The sequence below is a fragment of the Scomber japonicus genome, chromosome 9, assembly GCF_027409825.1.
Source record: "Scomber japonicus isolate fScoJap1 chromosome 9, fScoJap1.pri, whole genome shotgun sequence".
NCBI classification, from domain to species: domain Eukaryota; kingdom Metazoa; phylum Chordata; class Actinopteri; order Scombriformes; family Scombridae; genus Scomber; species Scomber japonicus.
The window spans coordinates 33237133-33254696 of record NC_070586.1 but is presented as its reverse complement, the minus strand read 5'-3'; the positions used below and the strand labels follow the sequence as shown (position 1 = coordinate 33254696).

The 17564-nt window shown below is 41.4% G+C and overlaps 1 protein-coding gene across 1 annotated transcript; it reads right to left on the bottom strand.

Annotated features, from left to right (window-relative positions):
* Positions 1–2145: 2145 nt before the first annotated feature.
* Positions 2146–16858, bottom strand: vps37ba (VPS37B subunit of ESCRT-I a). The gene is made up of 4 exons (XM_053326236.1): positions 16713–16858; positions 11582–11753; positions 4784–4866; positions 2146–3431 (listed from the first exon to the last, which is right to left on the bottom strand). Exons 1-4 carry the CDS (start codon positions 16815–16817, stop codon positions 2937–2939), a joined length of 855 nt encoding a protein of 284 aa, XP_053182211.1. The 5' UTR covers positions 16818–16858; the 3' UTR covers positions 2146–2936.
* Between the last annotated feature and the right edge of the window lie 706 nt (positions 16859–17564).

The following is a 17564-nucleotide window of genomic DNA, read 5'->3' as shown; positions in this document are numbered from 1 at the left end:
ATTACAATACTAAACTGTTTCACACACTATAGAGAGTGTAGTGGATTAATAATGACATTAATCAGATTCTAGTCTACTTGAGTGCAATTGACTCAACACCTGCATTACAATTTGTATCTTAAGTATAACTTTGAAAGTAAAAGATGGTGCTTTGAAATCACATAAGAGAGAAACTAACATGTATCGACTTAAGTACTTTGCATTTAAATGCATTGTAATCATTTATAACATTTAGTATTTCTGCTTTCTGGAAATGTTACTATTGGATATAAATATGGTAGAGGTGTATTTATAAAGATACGTTTAACTTCAGCAATTCATTTGTCTTAGCCAGTATCTGTTCACTGCACACAAGACACCTTCAAACTAGATTTTCAGGTTTTCCATCAGTTACTGAAAAAAAGGAAATCATTATAAACCACTAGATGGCTGTCTTGTTTCACTTTCAAAAACGTTGCTAAGTACAAGAATGCCACCATCTCTTAAATCGTAAGAGTGGAAGTGTTAAATGTGTGATAGTAAAGAATCTGAGCAAAAATAGATACAAAAAATTGAGATTTATTGAACTGGAAAATAGCATTAAATTCCACTTACACATTCATTATAAGTAAATACCTACAACATTACACTGAAAATATCACCAACCACATATAAAACCATGGATACAGAGGATCAGTTCGAACAAAAGCAGCTCAATGGCTAAACAAAAAAACAAACAAAAAAAAAAGTATTAAAGAGGAATCTTCAGACTGAACACAAAGAGCGAAGGCCATGCACAAAAAGAATGATCCATTGTTAGTTGTTAGAAATGCTGGTTCATCATGACGTTGATGCTTTAGCTTCTAACTTGTCCATCCTGGGGTCCACTTCTTTGCCTTGAAGGTAAGTATGATCACCAAAGATATATGATATTAACATTTAAGAGCCCTGTTATTTCACCATTAAAAAAACAACAAACAAGAACACATGCAAACATCTTTGACATCACCCCTGGCATACCTCAAAACAATGTGGGAAGATGGGAAGAGAAGCACAAGCACCAGTAGGCACACAGCCTGAGGGCGTCTCTTGTCTCTCTGGCACATGTTCAATAGCGCTCTATTCTGGCCTTCTGCTACGAGTGAGGAAGCAAAAGGCTGGCTGGCTGACTGACATAACAGTCAGACGCTGCCTTTTTCTACCTTCTGGTGGAATACGAAATCAGTAGCAGGAGGAGGACACCAAATGCTAGACCAGTTCTTTTTTTCTTTTTCTTTTTTCCTTTGAAGGGCTGAGGGAACGATTCTAACCCCTACAGCTGTTAGGCCAAGTCCAAAAAAAATGGAAGTACAGAGAAACAGAGTAGTCAGCAGGACGTGATCGACGTCACTTCAAGTGTAGGCACTCGTGGCTCTTCAACAGTGCACAGCGACGGCGGTCGGGAGGAACAAAACCCCAAAACAAAACAAAAACAAAACAAAACAAAAAAAAAACGTGAATTTTTAATCGCACCAGAGAATCAGATTCCTCCCGAAGCCAGGTTGACTTTGCAAGTTCCTCTTGAAGAAATCTGGCTTGCATGTTTTACAAAAAGGAGTGTTTCAGCTCTACACCGCAAACAGATATGTTGGGAACAACAGCAGATTCTCTCACTAGAAGTTTCACTTACATTAAAGAAAGAAAAGAGAAAAAAAAAAGACCATTGCAAAACAAAACCTTACAAACATGGAGTGATGTGGGAAGTCTTTGGTGCTCAGTGACAGAAAACTGAACAGAACCTTATGTAAGTGATCCAAAGAACTGTTGGCATCATTTCCAGTCCAGACTGAGGCTGTTAAAGACATCATAAAACAAGGAGTGTAGCATCACAACAGGAACCCACAGAAAACAACACACATAAGAAGTGTACTGTATGGCTATACATAAATCCTTCATTTTAGGCAAAGGCTCTAAAAAAGGGCCTAGTCATTTCTTACAATGGTTCAGCTACTTATCCTCTCTCTCAACTCCCTTTTGACTTCTGCCCTGAGACGGACCAAGAACCACAACCTTCACCCTTGACAGGTCTGGACCCTCGTCAGACACATCCACATATTGCAGAAGAGATACACCAACCAACCAACCCCCCCCCCTCCTCCTTCCTTCCTTCCTTCCTTCCTATCTGCTTGTTAATCAGTCTATCCTGGCTATTGTTAACATAACTCCATTAGTACTATATCATAAAAAGATGTCAAATATTTCTATGTACCTTGTGAATTTTTTATTTAAAATAAAAATTACAGCATAGATGCAGTTTTGCCTGAATGTATTCTTTCTATATCTGAATAAAACTGCACAGTAATTAGGGTCTCTCTTTGTTTGCATATATGTATCGTTAATATTAGTATGCTGCAGGTGGGAAATAGAATGATTAACTGAACCCCCCCCCCCCCCCCCCCCCCCTTTGTTTTTTTTTGCTCTAGTGTTCCATAAAAGCAGCAGCTTGAGGAACATGTCTGTGGGGAGGTGAGAGACTGAAAACTAAGGAGCATGCACAGCTGAGGGCGCCACCTGGAGACAGAAAGTGCTGATAAATGGGGAAAAAAAGTCCCAGCTCGGTGACCCACAGACTGACGCTTCTTTCACTACAGCCTACGGGGAAGGCCCTCCCCCCTCCTCTGAAGGGACAAACGGGAGTTGAGGCCGATCTCGTCACATCTTTTTGTTGTTGTTGTTGTTGGTGGTTGGTCGGTTGCGTTGATGAGAGTGTGAGAGGTGAGCGTGGATCCGCGGAGATTAATGGAGATCTGCTTCGGCTGAACTTGACCAGTCCAGCCAGCGCAGGTCCGCTTTCTCGTGTCGTAATTGGTCAGAATTCCAAGAAGGCGGACGACATAGAAAAATAGTTCTCAGAGGAGGTCAAGTGGTGAAAAAGTCTGAGACACGCACTGTGTCCTCTGAGCGGAAACGGCTTTTATTTATTGCATGATGAAGCCGGGCTGCGGAGCCATGCGAGGTGGAGGCCTCTGTGGCAGAGCGGGCGGGTACTGAGATAGGTAGGGGCTGGGGTACCCAGTGGGGACGTTGGGGAATTGCTGGCCCGTTCTGGGAGGGATTGGGGGGTATGGTGTTGCGGAGTAGAAGAGGGGAGATTGGGGGTTAGTGGGGACTTGATTTAGAATCGGGGCTGGCTGGGATGGAGGAGGTGGGGGTTTCCTTCTAGGCTGGGGGACCGGGGACGAGCCGCTGCCGTCCTCGCCGAGGAGGGAAGAGGAAGGTCTGGCTGCAGCTGACACGTCCTGAGATCGGGAGGTAGGGACTGACGCCTGTGGGAGATGCTGGCCCCTCATCACCATTTCCTGCAGCTTCTCGATCTTGACCCGTCTCAGGTGGGCCAGCTTCCTCTTGTTCTGGTAGGCGTCAATGAAGGAGTCCAGGGTCATGTCGCCGTCCAGGAAGGAGTCAGCCATATTCTGTTGAGAGAAGAGAAGACATTGGGAAGAGCGTTAGAGAGAGGGAGGGAGGTCCCTTCTGAATCTTATTCAACACCAAGTTGAAAGCCAACATGAGTCATGAGGATGAAAATAACATCAAGAAAAAAAAAACACAAAGAAACAAAGTCAGTCACTCAGATAATTGCTTAATATTTTAAAGAGATTCCTCTAATCATGATGCCTTATTCATTCATCCAGTAAAATGTGGAACATAATGACAAATACCCGTCATAAGGGACCAAATAATGATCTCTCAATCCTTTGAAAATTGAATCATTGAAGCACTAAACAACTGTGATGCTTATCTCAAGTTATGTTTTAATCACAGCAACTTTACAGCCCAGCCCTCTCATTTGCAGGCAACATGACCTGAAGCCTCGTTCACCAAAGCACATGTAGAAGAAGATCTAAATGTGTATATAGGAGCCGTACATCTGAAAAATAAATGACTAATCCCACCTACTCTACATCCATCTGCTTTTACAGGCCAATTTAGATACAGCACACCAAATATGGTCACATCCCTTTGGAAGTCCTAGTAGTTTTAATTTAGGGTTACTTATATTATCCATTTAGCTTTTTGATTGTTGTCTATTAGAACAGTTCATTAAAATGAATGGTATGGAAACACAGGTATGTTATTCATGCAGACTGATAACATTTAAATGATCTCATGTGGAACCACAGGTGATCAGTGATACGGAGGAACAAGTTGAACTAGAGGAAATTAAACACATCATTTCACTCTTAAAGAAATGATTACAGGAATGATAGTTTACAGTTTATCAGTCATGCTTACATGGTTGTTTTTAGGGTTGATTTACTATGCCATTGCAAATACGTACCACTAGATGGGGTTCAAGAGCAGCTCTAAAATCTACATGTACATTATGATGAATCTGATCCTGTATGTAAAAATGAGGCTATGCAGGCTTGATAAATAATATCCCTGGTTTCATTGTCTCTGATGTTGACACCAGAATTAAGGAGGCTGAAGAAACCAGGTCAACAAACTCAGGTAGTGTCCTAGCAGAATGTAGCATTACCCAAAACCATGTCTGAATGAGCATCTTAGTCCACGTAGTAGTTTGAGTGACAGTTGAAAATCACTGACAGGACAGGAAGCTGCTGCAGCGATCACAAATTGTGACCTTAGAGCTAATAAGCCATAAAGCTGCCCCCAATGCTGTCCAATACATTTAAAACAACAAAGTCTTTGTGTAGCACAGTACATGAAAAACTGGGAGGACAGGTATATAACTTACTGACTGCTGTCACTTGGGGGGGAAAGTACATGAAGTCATCCACGGAAAGAACAGTATAATGCTTACCTCTGTCTCCTCTTCTATTTTGGCTCCCTCTGCCTGCAGCAGAGCCAGCAAAATGTCCAGGGAGGTGTTTCCTGACTTGTGGTCTGTAAAATAACAAGACATGAAAAGAACAAAAACCAATGTTATTATACTGCCGGGCCTGAGCTGAGTGAAGGCATGTCTCTTCAGCAGACAAGCTTAACATTGTGTGACCATAAGACTGGAAGCAGATCCAGAGAGTACTCCTACAGATCAGGATTCAGTAACAGGAGTACAACATATTGAATTACATATGAAAATAAGAAGAATAGAAATAAAGTAAATAAGTATATATAATGGTTCAGTAATTATGGGTGCAATTTTTGGTAATTATTTAGATAATTTTTGTTGAGGAACGACAAAATTAAATCAGATAAGTCAAGAGGCTAGAGCTCTAGTTTATCACAGTAGCAGATGATATCTTTGAGGTTAAAAGAGCATGCAGGGTTGAGGTGAGACTCCACATCAGTCCTAAAATTTTGGGGATATCACACAATTGAAAAACAGTTGAGAGATTACTTCTATATTATGTTTAGAACAAGGTGCAAGAAACATCATCAGGGCATATTTTATGTAGGATTTTAAAGTGGATTTCTTTAGCTACTTAAAAAAAGACCCTTCTCCAGTTTATGTCTCATTTACTTCTTTGAAATGTTTGGTGAATACACTTTTTTTTACTAGTCAATTCAATACTATCCAACATTAGTGCAGACTGTGATATCTTGTTTTCATCCTAACTTCATCATGAGTGGCTTTCCTGCTGAATTCATTTATTAGGGAGAGCAGGAGTTAAATAGTTCCACTGGAAACTTGTTTATAGACATGCAGCGAGTACTGTGTGTTCACTTTTCTTTTTGTCCGTGATGCAAAGCTGTACCTTTCCACCCAGCATACATGTAAATAGGTGTAGTGTTAACATGCAAAGTCCCACATTAAAAAAGCGAAAGACACTTTTGATGCTCGCTGAAAGCTGCACTTTCTGATGGAGTCAAATGTAATGTGAGAATATGCTCAGACACGTATGTTATAAAGATTTAATTAACTGTGATGATGCATTTGTGTTACTGCTGTTTGTGTCAGTGTTTACAACAAGGAACCTTTTGTTTGTGAAGACCTATAATGACACAACACTACACTGCAATTCATCACCTCCTTTACACAATCTTTTCAACGCATTTGAGTCACAAGCTTCTCATGTACTGTCCGCACGCTTGCTTCGCTTGAGGCTACATGGATCCACTCCTTAAAGCCAATGAGTGAGTGAGTGAGTGAGTGAGTGAGTGAGTGAGTGAGTGAGTGAGTGAGTATTCCCTCGCCTCTCACACTGAAGTCAATGTGTTAGTAATAACAGGTTTTAATGAGACTGTCACGTACAGCTGAGGCAGGATGTGTGCCAGTCATGGTGGCGTGAGTGGCAGATTTCAAAACAGCCACAGCACCTCTCTTTCTGTCTTTCTCACACTCTCTCTTTCTGTGTGTGTGTGTGTGTGTGTGTGTGTGTGTGTGTGTGTGTGTGTGTGTGTGCTGTGAACTGCTGTTGTCGTGTCAACCAAAACTGACTTGGTGTCTCTAAGGAGGGGAGGCTGCTTTGTTTGTGTTCTTGAGCGGAGGCTGAAAGTCAATACCGACTGGAGCTGGGATTGCGCACACACACACACACGCACACACACACAGATAAACAGCACCCAGGAAACACATCACTAGTTACTGATCTCCTACATTCCAACAAGCATAAACAATATAGTGGCTGTTAAATTGTAGGAGACGTCTAGTCTAACCTGATATTCTACTCTAGGATTCTTTATATGCATGCCAATAAATAGACAAAGATTAATTTATGCACTGGACAGCACAATCCTCACAGGAGCTCTAGTGCTTCAACTGAAAATATTGTGTAGGAGTGTGTGTGTGTGTGTGTGTGTGTGTGTGTGTGTGTGTGTGTGTGTGTGTGTGTGTGTGTGTGTGTGTGTATGTGTGTGTGTGTGTTTATCTTTGTGAAATAAGGGTTACCCAGGTTTTTTAGTTCTACACTCACATCCAAAATTGGTGCTGAACATATTTTTCCCAGCATGCTTGAGCCAAAAGTGTAATTCATCCTCTATATAGGTTACTTTACTGCAACCAGCATAAAATACAGACACAAGCACTAGAACTCTTCTGTCAGAAAGTTATCATAGATTTGACCTTAAAAAAGGACCATTTCACAATTATTGAAGTGTCTTAAAAACAGCAGTCATATGAACACTGAAATAAGTTTACCTCACTGTAATAAAATGTGCTTTCAATATAAATGATAGGGGTTAAAGTCTAGATGTGAAGCTTTTATGAGGCTTGAGCAGTGTGAGTTAGTCATATCAAGTGGATATCTGCCACATTTACAGTCTTTTAAGCATCAAACCCCCTCTTTGTGTTTCCCTAGTATAGTAACAAAAAAAAGGGACTTTAACACTAAAAAGACGTTGAAACATATCTACTTAATTTGACTTATTTTCAGCTTTAAAAGTCCCTTTTTTCGACAGGAGGATGGTGGATTTTGTCAGTCACATTGTAAAAGATCTTCTAATGGTCAGTATGAACAGAGGTAATGATTGCAGCAAGAAAAACAGGTTTCAGTGTTCATTTGTGCACCTGACTGTTGTTTTTGTTGCTCTTGGGTGTCACTGTTTATCATCTCTGCTTCATACTGTCACTTATTCATTTTTATCTGCTTCCCTGGATAAGTATGGGTTGAAAAGCTGAATGACAGATGACTATTAAATGTTTGAAAGACAAGAATAACAGCGGAGTCAGGTGTTGACAAAAGGCCCGGCCACGCTACCTTCTTCTCTAGTTACAGGCTATAATCTGGTCTCAGGTGTAACGTGGGCCTGTAGAGCGGAGGGAGCCTAGTTGAATTCTTGGTACTGTAGGCTCCAGGAGAGGCGGAGCTAGCCCCTTTGTTTAATTTAGACAAAAGATCTGTAGGTGAAACATAGCTAAACCAATAGCAATTTTACTCGTCAGTGCTCATAATGCTGAAATGACTGTCTGCATGCCACAATGTTGTAACTACTTGATAGCAAACTTGTAAAACTGGCTCCTCAGTAATGCTAAGTGTGTCGGACTACATGAGGATAAGATGACTCATTATTTCTTGAGCTTTAAGACTTTGAACTTAAAGCACAGGAAAGCATTTACAGGAACGCAATGAGAGATAAAGCATTCATTAATAATAAATCAGTGAGAATAGGGATATAACTAATGAGTCTTTTCATTATTGATTTATCTGCAGAATATTTTAAGGATTAAGTGATTGAACGTTTAGGCTATGAAATGTCAAAAAGTAGTTAAAAAAAAAACTACCAAAAACGTCAATCACGACTTCCCAGAGTCAATTTAATGTCTTTTGCTTCTAATTTTCTCTAACTAAAGACAAGCAGCAAATCCAACTGGTCAATCACAAGCCAAGAAAGTGATTTTATTCTGAAAACAAAGAGCTGTCAAATTGGACAATTTACTGGAAATCTGGTCATTTTATCTCTCAATTGTTGGCACTGGATCGTAAAACCTCATGTCGTGGCGCCAAATTTTCCTGACAGAGTTTTCAATTGGAGAGAAAAGCCTTCAGAGACAGAGGCTTCATTCTTGACACAAAGCCTTTTTCCAGGGTGAACTCTCGTTTTTCGTTCTGTATGTCTCTCTCTCGCTCTCTCTCTTCCATAACAAGGCGGACTCTCAGGCGTATCAGCAGTACTCCTCCACACAAAGCTGCGATTCTCTGGCTCGGAGGATGGCCTGCCGAGCGCGCAACACACAGTCTGGGTCTGGAGATCATGAGACAGCCATTTAGTAAATGAATCCGCATCAACCTCTGCTGTGAATCTGAGGGGAGGGGTCCGGGGAAGGGGGAGATTTTGGCTTGCATCGCCGCCTTTCTCCCTCTCCTGCCCTCCCGACTTCTCCTCCTGCTGGACCCATCATCCACCGCTCCCTCCCTCCCTCCTTTCCACCCACTGTTGCTGTTTTACACCAGCCTGCCTGGCAGCACAATGGTCCACTGTGGGTTATTGTCCTCACAGGCAGTGGAGTTGCCCTGCCATTTTGGCCTCTAGAGCCTAATGGACGATGAAGGGCAAAGCAGCGGCCACCCATTTCCTGGAGAAAGGAATGGAGCAGGGAGCGGGGGGGGGGGTACTGGTCGTGTTACTGTATGCAAACGAACACACACACACACACACACACACACACACACGCACACGCACACGCACACACACCCAGAGAGCAATGTACTCAACTGGGTCAAATGGTTGTGAGAGTCTCTCAGCTCTGAGCATCGCCGTCCTTCTGCAGCTGCTCAACAGCAAATCCATAACTAGGCCGGCCAGAGCGGGGAAGGAGGGAGGGGGGAGGAGGGTGGTGGGGGACACCGGGTAACCTACATTTGACAAAAGCCATCTCTTGCTGACAACAAATAAATCCACACTGCTGCTGCTGCTGATGATGATGATGATGATGTGGTGTATGAAAAATATTCTCCACCATCACCAGGACCGGGACATGGACTGTTAGAATGCTGAAAACTACTTAGATCTAACTAGAAACAGAAACAACTCACATTATAATTAATATGTAAAGGTGCAGTGTGTCAAATTTAGTGACATCAGGCTGAACAGACCTGGCAGAAATGGAATATAATATTCATGAGTATGTTTTAATTAGTGATTAATCGTTGTGTTTTTGTTATCTTAGAATGAGTTCTATATATCTACATAGAGAGCGGGTCCACTTCCACAGAGCCTGCCATGTTGAACAGCCATGTTTGCAGCCTAGAATGGACAAACCAAACACTGGCTCTAGAGAGGTCTTTCGTGTTTTTCACGAGTTTCTCAGTCACCATAGATTCTCCTGTACGCTTGGAAAGGAGAGGGGAGGGGGAAAAGTATTCAGTTGGTTGCAATCTGCAACCTCACCACATCACTCAATCCCACACACTGCACCTTTAATGTAAAGTAGGCCTGGCTGATTAAACGATTGCGATGCTTAAAGAAAGAAAATTGCTGGGTCTATCATTAGGCATGGGGCGGTATGAGATTTTGGCGGTATGATAACCATAAGCAAAAATATCACGGTTTCACGGTATTGCGGTATTGCGGTATTGCGGTATTACGATTTAACCTGAATCTGTAATGACAGTGTGTGGGGTCGTGATACTCTAGTCTACGCTGCAGCTGCACCACCTGAGGGATTTCTGACCAGCACTTTCTGTCTTTGACCAGACAAAAAACAGCTCATACCTTAGGAACGGTATGACAGAAAATTTGGCAGTTTCGGTTATCGTGACTTTTCATATCGTGGTATACCTTGAACACGGTTATCATCCCATGCCTATCTATCATACCATCCTTTGATAATGGAGAGTGCTACCAGTGACATGCAAACAGCCAATCATTTAACAGGTGTCATGCAGCTTCACCATCCATGTGACACAACAACAGAAACAGCGTGAGGTAGAGGAAATACGTGGAGACACAACAAAATAAGAAGAATTGCAGCTTTCATTAATTACGCTCCAAAATGATTGAATATTATACCTAAAGCTATGAGAGACATTGGCTCTGTTTACATTTTTTAAACCACAGCTGCAAACATATTTATTTAATCTGACTTTTCTTTTTTAATTGTTCTTATTTTTACTAAATGTATATTTGCTGCTGTTTTATTTTTTATTTTTAAAGCACGTTGAGCTACATCCCTTGTATAAAAGGTGCGCTATAAAAGTTTATTATTACTAGCTGTGTGTCTTGATAAATACAGTGGTGGTTCAAATCAGGTGGTGGAAGTGGTTCAACCCAACCTTTTTCCTGCTAGTTTTTATTGGCCATTAAAAATGATCAATAATTATCAATAAGACTGAAATTAAACATTTTATCAAAATAAAGTTCAGTTATATTTCTCAGCCGTCATTTAAAGCACATTTTGCTTTGACAAGAGCAGTAATTCTGATTAAATACTTCATTTTGGCTCCCAAAGCAATAAAAACAAGAATATTTGATGACCTTTATGTATTGTACAAAGTCATCAGAGAGTAACTTTTATCAGCGTGGCAGAGTAGTGAACGGTTGGCATGCTATTTTGAGACGGCTGCTTGGCAACCGCTGCGTCAACAAGGTCAGAAGTATCGTCACTCCTGTCTTTCTTCGCACACTAGGAAGCGCTGTGGAGGTGTGTCAGTGAATGGATATCACAGCCCCCGTAAGCTTTTATGACATCCTGCAGCACAGATCTGAAACTCTTGGCTCAACCCCAAACAACAGCGACTCCTGCAGCAGTGTGACAGGAATTTAGGATTGTTGCGGCCTCCCATGGAAAAATGTTGGATGTGGTGAAACGGGTCTCTTGAGCATGTGTGCACAATAAGAACAAACAATGTGGAGAAAAAGAATATTACATAATATCTCAGCTTTCCCTGTTGATAACCAGTATGAAAAGCAGATGACTGCAGTCACCCTCATCTTGATATCATCTGCATTACGACAGCCATCATTTTTATGCAGATCGGTCGATAAGCAGGCAATTAATCAGACACTGTTTTGACTAATGTGTAAAAATGCCAAATGTGATGCTTCTCCAGCTTTGCACATGTACAGCTTGCCCTTTTCCTTGACTCACATTACATGAACTCTCTTGAACTCTCTTGAACTCAAACAAGCAAACAAGCAATATCAAAATATCAACTTGTTCTCTAGGGAGTTGAAATGTTTCTTTCTCTTTCTTGCATTAGCTACAATATTCAGGCCGTACCTAGGGTGGACTTGCGAAGCTGGTAGGTTTCAAAGTTCTCCTGAAGACAGTTGTAGCGCTTGGTGAGCTCCTCTTTCTTGTGCTCCAGTCGAGGCTGCAGGGCCAGGTTCTGCTCTGCCAGGGTTCGGTTGCTGACCAGCGTTGTCTCCTTGCTCTGCTGGACCTCCTGCATCTGTAACAAAAAGAACATGCACCATTAGTTGAGTCTGAGTTATGTTGGCCCTTCTTCAATGCATGCAGGACTCTATCAAATCTCACCATGTGACAGAAATTGTTTTCTACAATGTTTGAAAAATGAAAAGATAGAAAAATATGTTGTAGTGACCACTATTACCCACAATCTTCTACACATATTTAGAAAGATCTCAGCAGATCAGTGTGTCAGTACCTTTCCCTTGAAACAAGAGAAGACCACTCTTTCCTTTCTCACTAATGTTTATCATCTAATTTCAATAGAATGATAAGCCTTTTGACACTGAAACAGAAGATAACATTGAAACCAGGGAGACCATCAGAAACAGTCGATGCCACAGTAGCAGCCGTTAGGTTGTACTCTGACGTAAATGCAAACATCAGCATGCTAATATGCCCACATTGGCAATGCTAATTGGCTCATGTTTACCAAACTCCACGCTTAGTTCTGCATGCTTGCTAATTATCATAAAACACAAAGTACAGTTGAGGCTGATGGGAACGTCTCTGGTTTTGAAGGCATTGGGTCAGAAGAGGTTATTCTAGTTAATCCTGAGGGGGTTGTTGATATGTGTTTTGAACTTAATAGTAATCCATCAAATAGTTGTTGAGATATTTCACTAAAAACACAAATGTCAACATAATAGTATCACTAAAGGAAAAGCCTGGATCAAATGCAAATATATCCACTATATAGAGCCCTAATATATTCTAAGATAGTGCAAGTCGTATGTTTGTTATTAAAAATGTCCTCACCTTTCATGCTGTGTTAAAGACTTAATGCACAAATGTATGGTTGGGTTAAATGAATCACAAGCTGAAGTCATAATGGCGTTAACTGAACCGAATACAAGGTACTACTCTTGGTTTTGGAAGCACTGGAACACATCTGTATGTATTTCAACCAAAACTACCATGGCCCTCTATATATCTGTACTGTTCATTTTTCTATTATCTCTTATTTTTATTTTGTCGATATGGACCTGCACATGTGTCCGAAATAAAGTTTTCTTCTATTCAACAATGGAATGAAAAAAGTATGGTCCATGTCATGTACAATACTTTCTGTTAACAATCCCACAATGTGAAAACTACAGTCACATGACTCTACTGCTGATGGTGACAACACAAAATAATGACGATACTTGGTGTCCGAAATCTTGATCTTGATTTTTAGACACATCCTTGGTCTGGGAACCATGAATGAACAAGTTTCAAGGCAGTCCATCTAACAAATGTTTAAATAATTCAAAGTGGTGGACTGACTGACATGGCCTTCTTCACTAGCCTGGCTATAAAACAAATAGACTTAAACCCAACTGCAAGGCCGTTTTCGATCGCTGTCCTATCAAGGCATAATGGCTACTGTGTTAGTTAACCGACCCTTTTTTACGACCCATGTTCTGACATGTCGTAACAGGAAACAACAGGTGGATCTAATTACATTAATGATGACTGTACTCTGAGCAGGTGTGCCAGCACCTGTGCATGCTGGGACACCTGCATGACTAAGAGCCATCGTTAATGTTATTAGCAGCAGCTGTGCTTGTGCAAGAGGATTTAAATTAGATGGATGGAGGCTTGTGCAGTTCTTTTTAGCAGGTAGGAGATATCGCCGCCGTATGACCATCCCGATATCTCTACTTGACATTAAAAACAGAGGCTGGCGTCCAATCAGATTGTGTGCGTGCTTGTGTTATCTATGATTTTAGATAGAAACTCAAGTGTACAGTCGATGAGTCATCTAGAGAACCAAACTACATTGAAATAAACTGTTTAACAAGCTGTAGTGTGGAGGAGAACATGCTCAAGTCTGAGTATTGCGTGATTAGATAGAAAAAGCTGCCTGCTGCCTCTAAAGTGACTCATTCCACACGTCCAACCAACATGCTGGAAGTGTGCAAATATAGCAGAGAAACCATGTAGGAAAACTCTAAATATACACTAAAGCGTAGGTGATTATGGAGACATTTCTCAAAGTGACTGAGGCAGGCCTTGTTTGGCGGTTGGGTTGGACGTCGTCAACAACATTTGATGCAGTACTTTGCACCATCATATCCTGAAGTGACCAATCTTCTTCCGTTTTTCGTCTGTTTTTTTAATTGCAAGATCCATTTGGTTCATCCATCATGGCCCGCTGAAGATGCAGACCTTTAAATAGCATCCATAACTGCAGGCTTGTTCCGTCAAACCGAATACATAATTGTTTGCCGGGAGGAAGTGCCGGAGAGCGCTCAAACAATGGAAATATAGGTTCTCTTTGGACAGACCGCAGACCTGAATTTGGGAGAGCTAACACAATAACCCACAATTGGATACAGATCACCACAATGGGCTGCATCAAATCTCTAAAATTGGATGCACATTTGCTTCAGTGATTCACAAATGTCAGTTGCAGTTCCCTTTTCTTTTCTTCAGCATAACCACAATCACAACCGCACACTTACCCACCCGTTACTTTACAGGAAATGAGAGCTGTTACAAAACTGACGAACATAACTGTGCATATTTAAAACCACTGCATCAGCTCAAGCAGGTTCAATATTTCAAATCAAAATTTCAAGTATGCAAATGTGTGAATCTGGCCATAAATCAGCCCTCAAGCAACACCGGTAAAACTGTGGTGATCAACAGCTGGTGACGTGCGGTATACGTGCCGGCAGTGTGCAAACCATTCCTGAATTAGTGAAGGCCTCGCAAAAAGATAAGCGCACAAAGGCGAAACGGTGCCATGCGGCTTTATTTGAACTCGCTTCTAAGCGTACAGTGCTTTTAAATGAGCCGAAACATCATGTGGGAACCTTACAAAACTGGGTCACCTACAAATCTAAATCATACAGGCTCAGAGCAGTGGAAACTAGGGAGGTCATTGATTAAAAATGAAAGGATTTAAGTACTGTTTTGGATTATTGGAGCGAGGCCACAAACAGGTCTCATTGAGTGTGAAGCAGAACATAATGGGACATTTAGGGTCAATTCATGTTGGGGGAAAAAAGAGAGCAATTTCAGGGTGTATTCTGCTAAACAATAAAACAATAGGAGTGTTGCCTACAGCAAAGCATGTGTCCATATGTTAAGAAAGGCTTTCAACTGTACATTCAGTGCTTCTCAGCGTTCTCCAGTTTCACTTAAATGCCTCATGACACCCGCTCACCTTTGTTCCCATGTGCAGGTATTACAAAGAAAGAATCTCTAACAGTTTCACCTTTGGCCGAGGCATGTCTTTACATGGCAGATTCTCCTCCATCCTTCCCATAATCCTGTGACTAACTTAAGTCAACAACTGTGGAGTTACTGCAGTAAATAAGTTCCTCCCTCTCTGTAACCTATGTGAAGCGGAAAAAAAACGTAACCATGGAGACAATCAGACAGGGCGTGGATCCAAAAACAAGAAGCGACAACACAAAAAAAGGCTGGCTCACTGCAAAACATTCATCCAGACAGCTAAGAATACCTCACTGTGTTCTTCCTGCTTTTTGGGAGGCTGAAATGGATCTTGGTACACTTGAGCTGACAGACAGTAGCTCCTACTGTATGAGAAGAGAAGCTTTCTGTCACATTTTAGTACAATCTAGTCCTCACACTTACTTCAAATGAGCTCACGCTGCCAGAGTCAAAGCCACAGCACCATGACAACAGACGAGGAAAAAATTCCTGTTCCCTGACAATGTGCGTTTCATGTTTGTAATTACTGAGCGGGGTCCTCCAGTGTTGGTGCGGGGTGAGAAAAGGGGAGGTGGAAGTTTTTTTTCCTGAGGTGTTTTCACATGACAGCAGAGTAAAAGGGGGCGAGAACGGTGGGAAAATACTCCTAACACTGAGGGTCTAATGTGGCTGATTCAGCAGGGAGGACTCTAGGGTGGGCAGATTAACGCCTACGCTTGAGTTGACCGTTTTTGGAAGGAGCAGCAACAGCATTATGAGAAATAATCAGAAGCACAAATCCTGTATAAAAATGCTTCTAATCTAAGCACTGCTCTCTTGATATGGCAAATTTCTGCCAGTCGTATAAACCTTTCTAGGGACTACGGTTGGTAATCTCTCCGTGAATGGAAAAACTGAAGCTTATCAGCTGCTTATCATGACAAGGGCTGACTTGCAATACAATGCAAGCAGGTACACAGTAATTAGAAATTGCTGACTCCTTGTGTAACTGGATCTGGGCCAATGAAGACCATAAGGCCTGTTGTGTAGAAGCAGCAGTGCCCAAGTGTCATGTTGGCTTACCTGTCATAAATATCTCATGTAGTGTCATTTAAGACACTTTCAGACACTATACAGTAGTTTGGTGAAATCGACATACATCTTAATATCCACGAAACAGCCTTTTGTAACAATGTTGTAAGTACTACTAATGGGTATAATAATCTGCTGGGTAAAGAGTAGTTTCGATAATGGTGTTTAAGTATCGTGTTCCTTAGTTCGTCTTAAATGAGCAGTTTTTTGAGTGGAGTTTGGCGTGACAAGACGCGCAACGACAAGAGAGTGGAAGCTAGGCCACTGCTTAAATGATAATGTTTTCTGACGTGACTCAGCATTAGCGTTAAAATTATAACGTAACCTAGTTCATATATTCGACTGTTTAAAGGAGCTTACGTTGTTTAGGGAGGTATTACGTGAAGCAACAATGTCTCAAACTGTGTGTCCTCGTGTGTTTCAAACTTAAGACAATGCACTGCTACCGGCTCCGTCCCAAGGTTATAACGACTCGTTAACCGTTACTAAGGTTTTTAACTGTTATAAGTTTAAAATGACAACTCGTTTTTATTGTCAAAAACCGAAACGACATTCAAAAGCGAGCATTTCCCTCACTGTACGGAGTCTATGTTTGGGAAGCACAACAAAGGGAGTAAGGAGCGAGAGAGAAAGAAAAAAAAACAGTGACCGAGAAAAAGCAGTCAGGAGCTAACGTTGTATTACAAAAAGGCTTTTTACTCACCTCGTCCATCTCTTGTACCATTTGCGTGAGCTTTTCGTCGTCCTCCAGTATTTCGTTGAGCTGGGTCATCGTGTAAGCGCTGAACTTGTCGGCAAAACTAGACATTTTGAGCTCTTGTTGTGTGTTTCTCTCTCCCTATCCTCGCCTCTCAGTTTGGTGACAGCTGACTGAGCTTCCCCTACAGGAAGTAAAGAGAGGACGCAGGCCCGATGCTGCCTTCACGGACCGACGGACACGTCGCAGCTACCGGTGAATCCCAGTTCCTTACAGTCTATGTGTTCCTTACCAGTGTATGTGGTAAAGATATGTGGTAATGTCGTGCTGCTGAGGCAAAAAGGGAAATATGAGATGATAGAAAATAATTGTTGATTTAGCAAGAAAGTTTTCAGATTTGTGGAAGTTACTGGAAAGGAAGTGAAGGGGCTGCTGAGAGAGAGAGAGAGGGAGGATTTCTGGCCCTCTCTGAGCCTAGACTGACAAGGAAGAACTTTATTTTTTCTTTTCTTTTTTTAAATGTATTTTATTGTTTCGATCAGATAGGAGAAATGAGTTTTTACAATCCAGTAGAAGGCAACATTTTGGATGCACACCGCCTTTAAAAAAAACAACCAACAGGAGCACCTTTCACTAGATTCAATATAAGAAAGTTGAGATACATTTTTAAGCCAAAATCCCAAATCTTTAAGGTGCCATCATTCAATTTCAGCTTAGACCTTTACATGTTTCAAGTGATTAAAGGTAATTAAAGTGCCTGGAACTACATGAAGTCTGCCATAGATGTGAGTTTGGCCAACTAGCTGTGTATTGCTTCATTTTAAAGTCAGTAAGAAAATATTTTGAGAGTCAACAAAT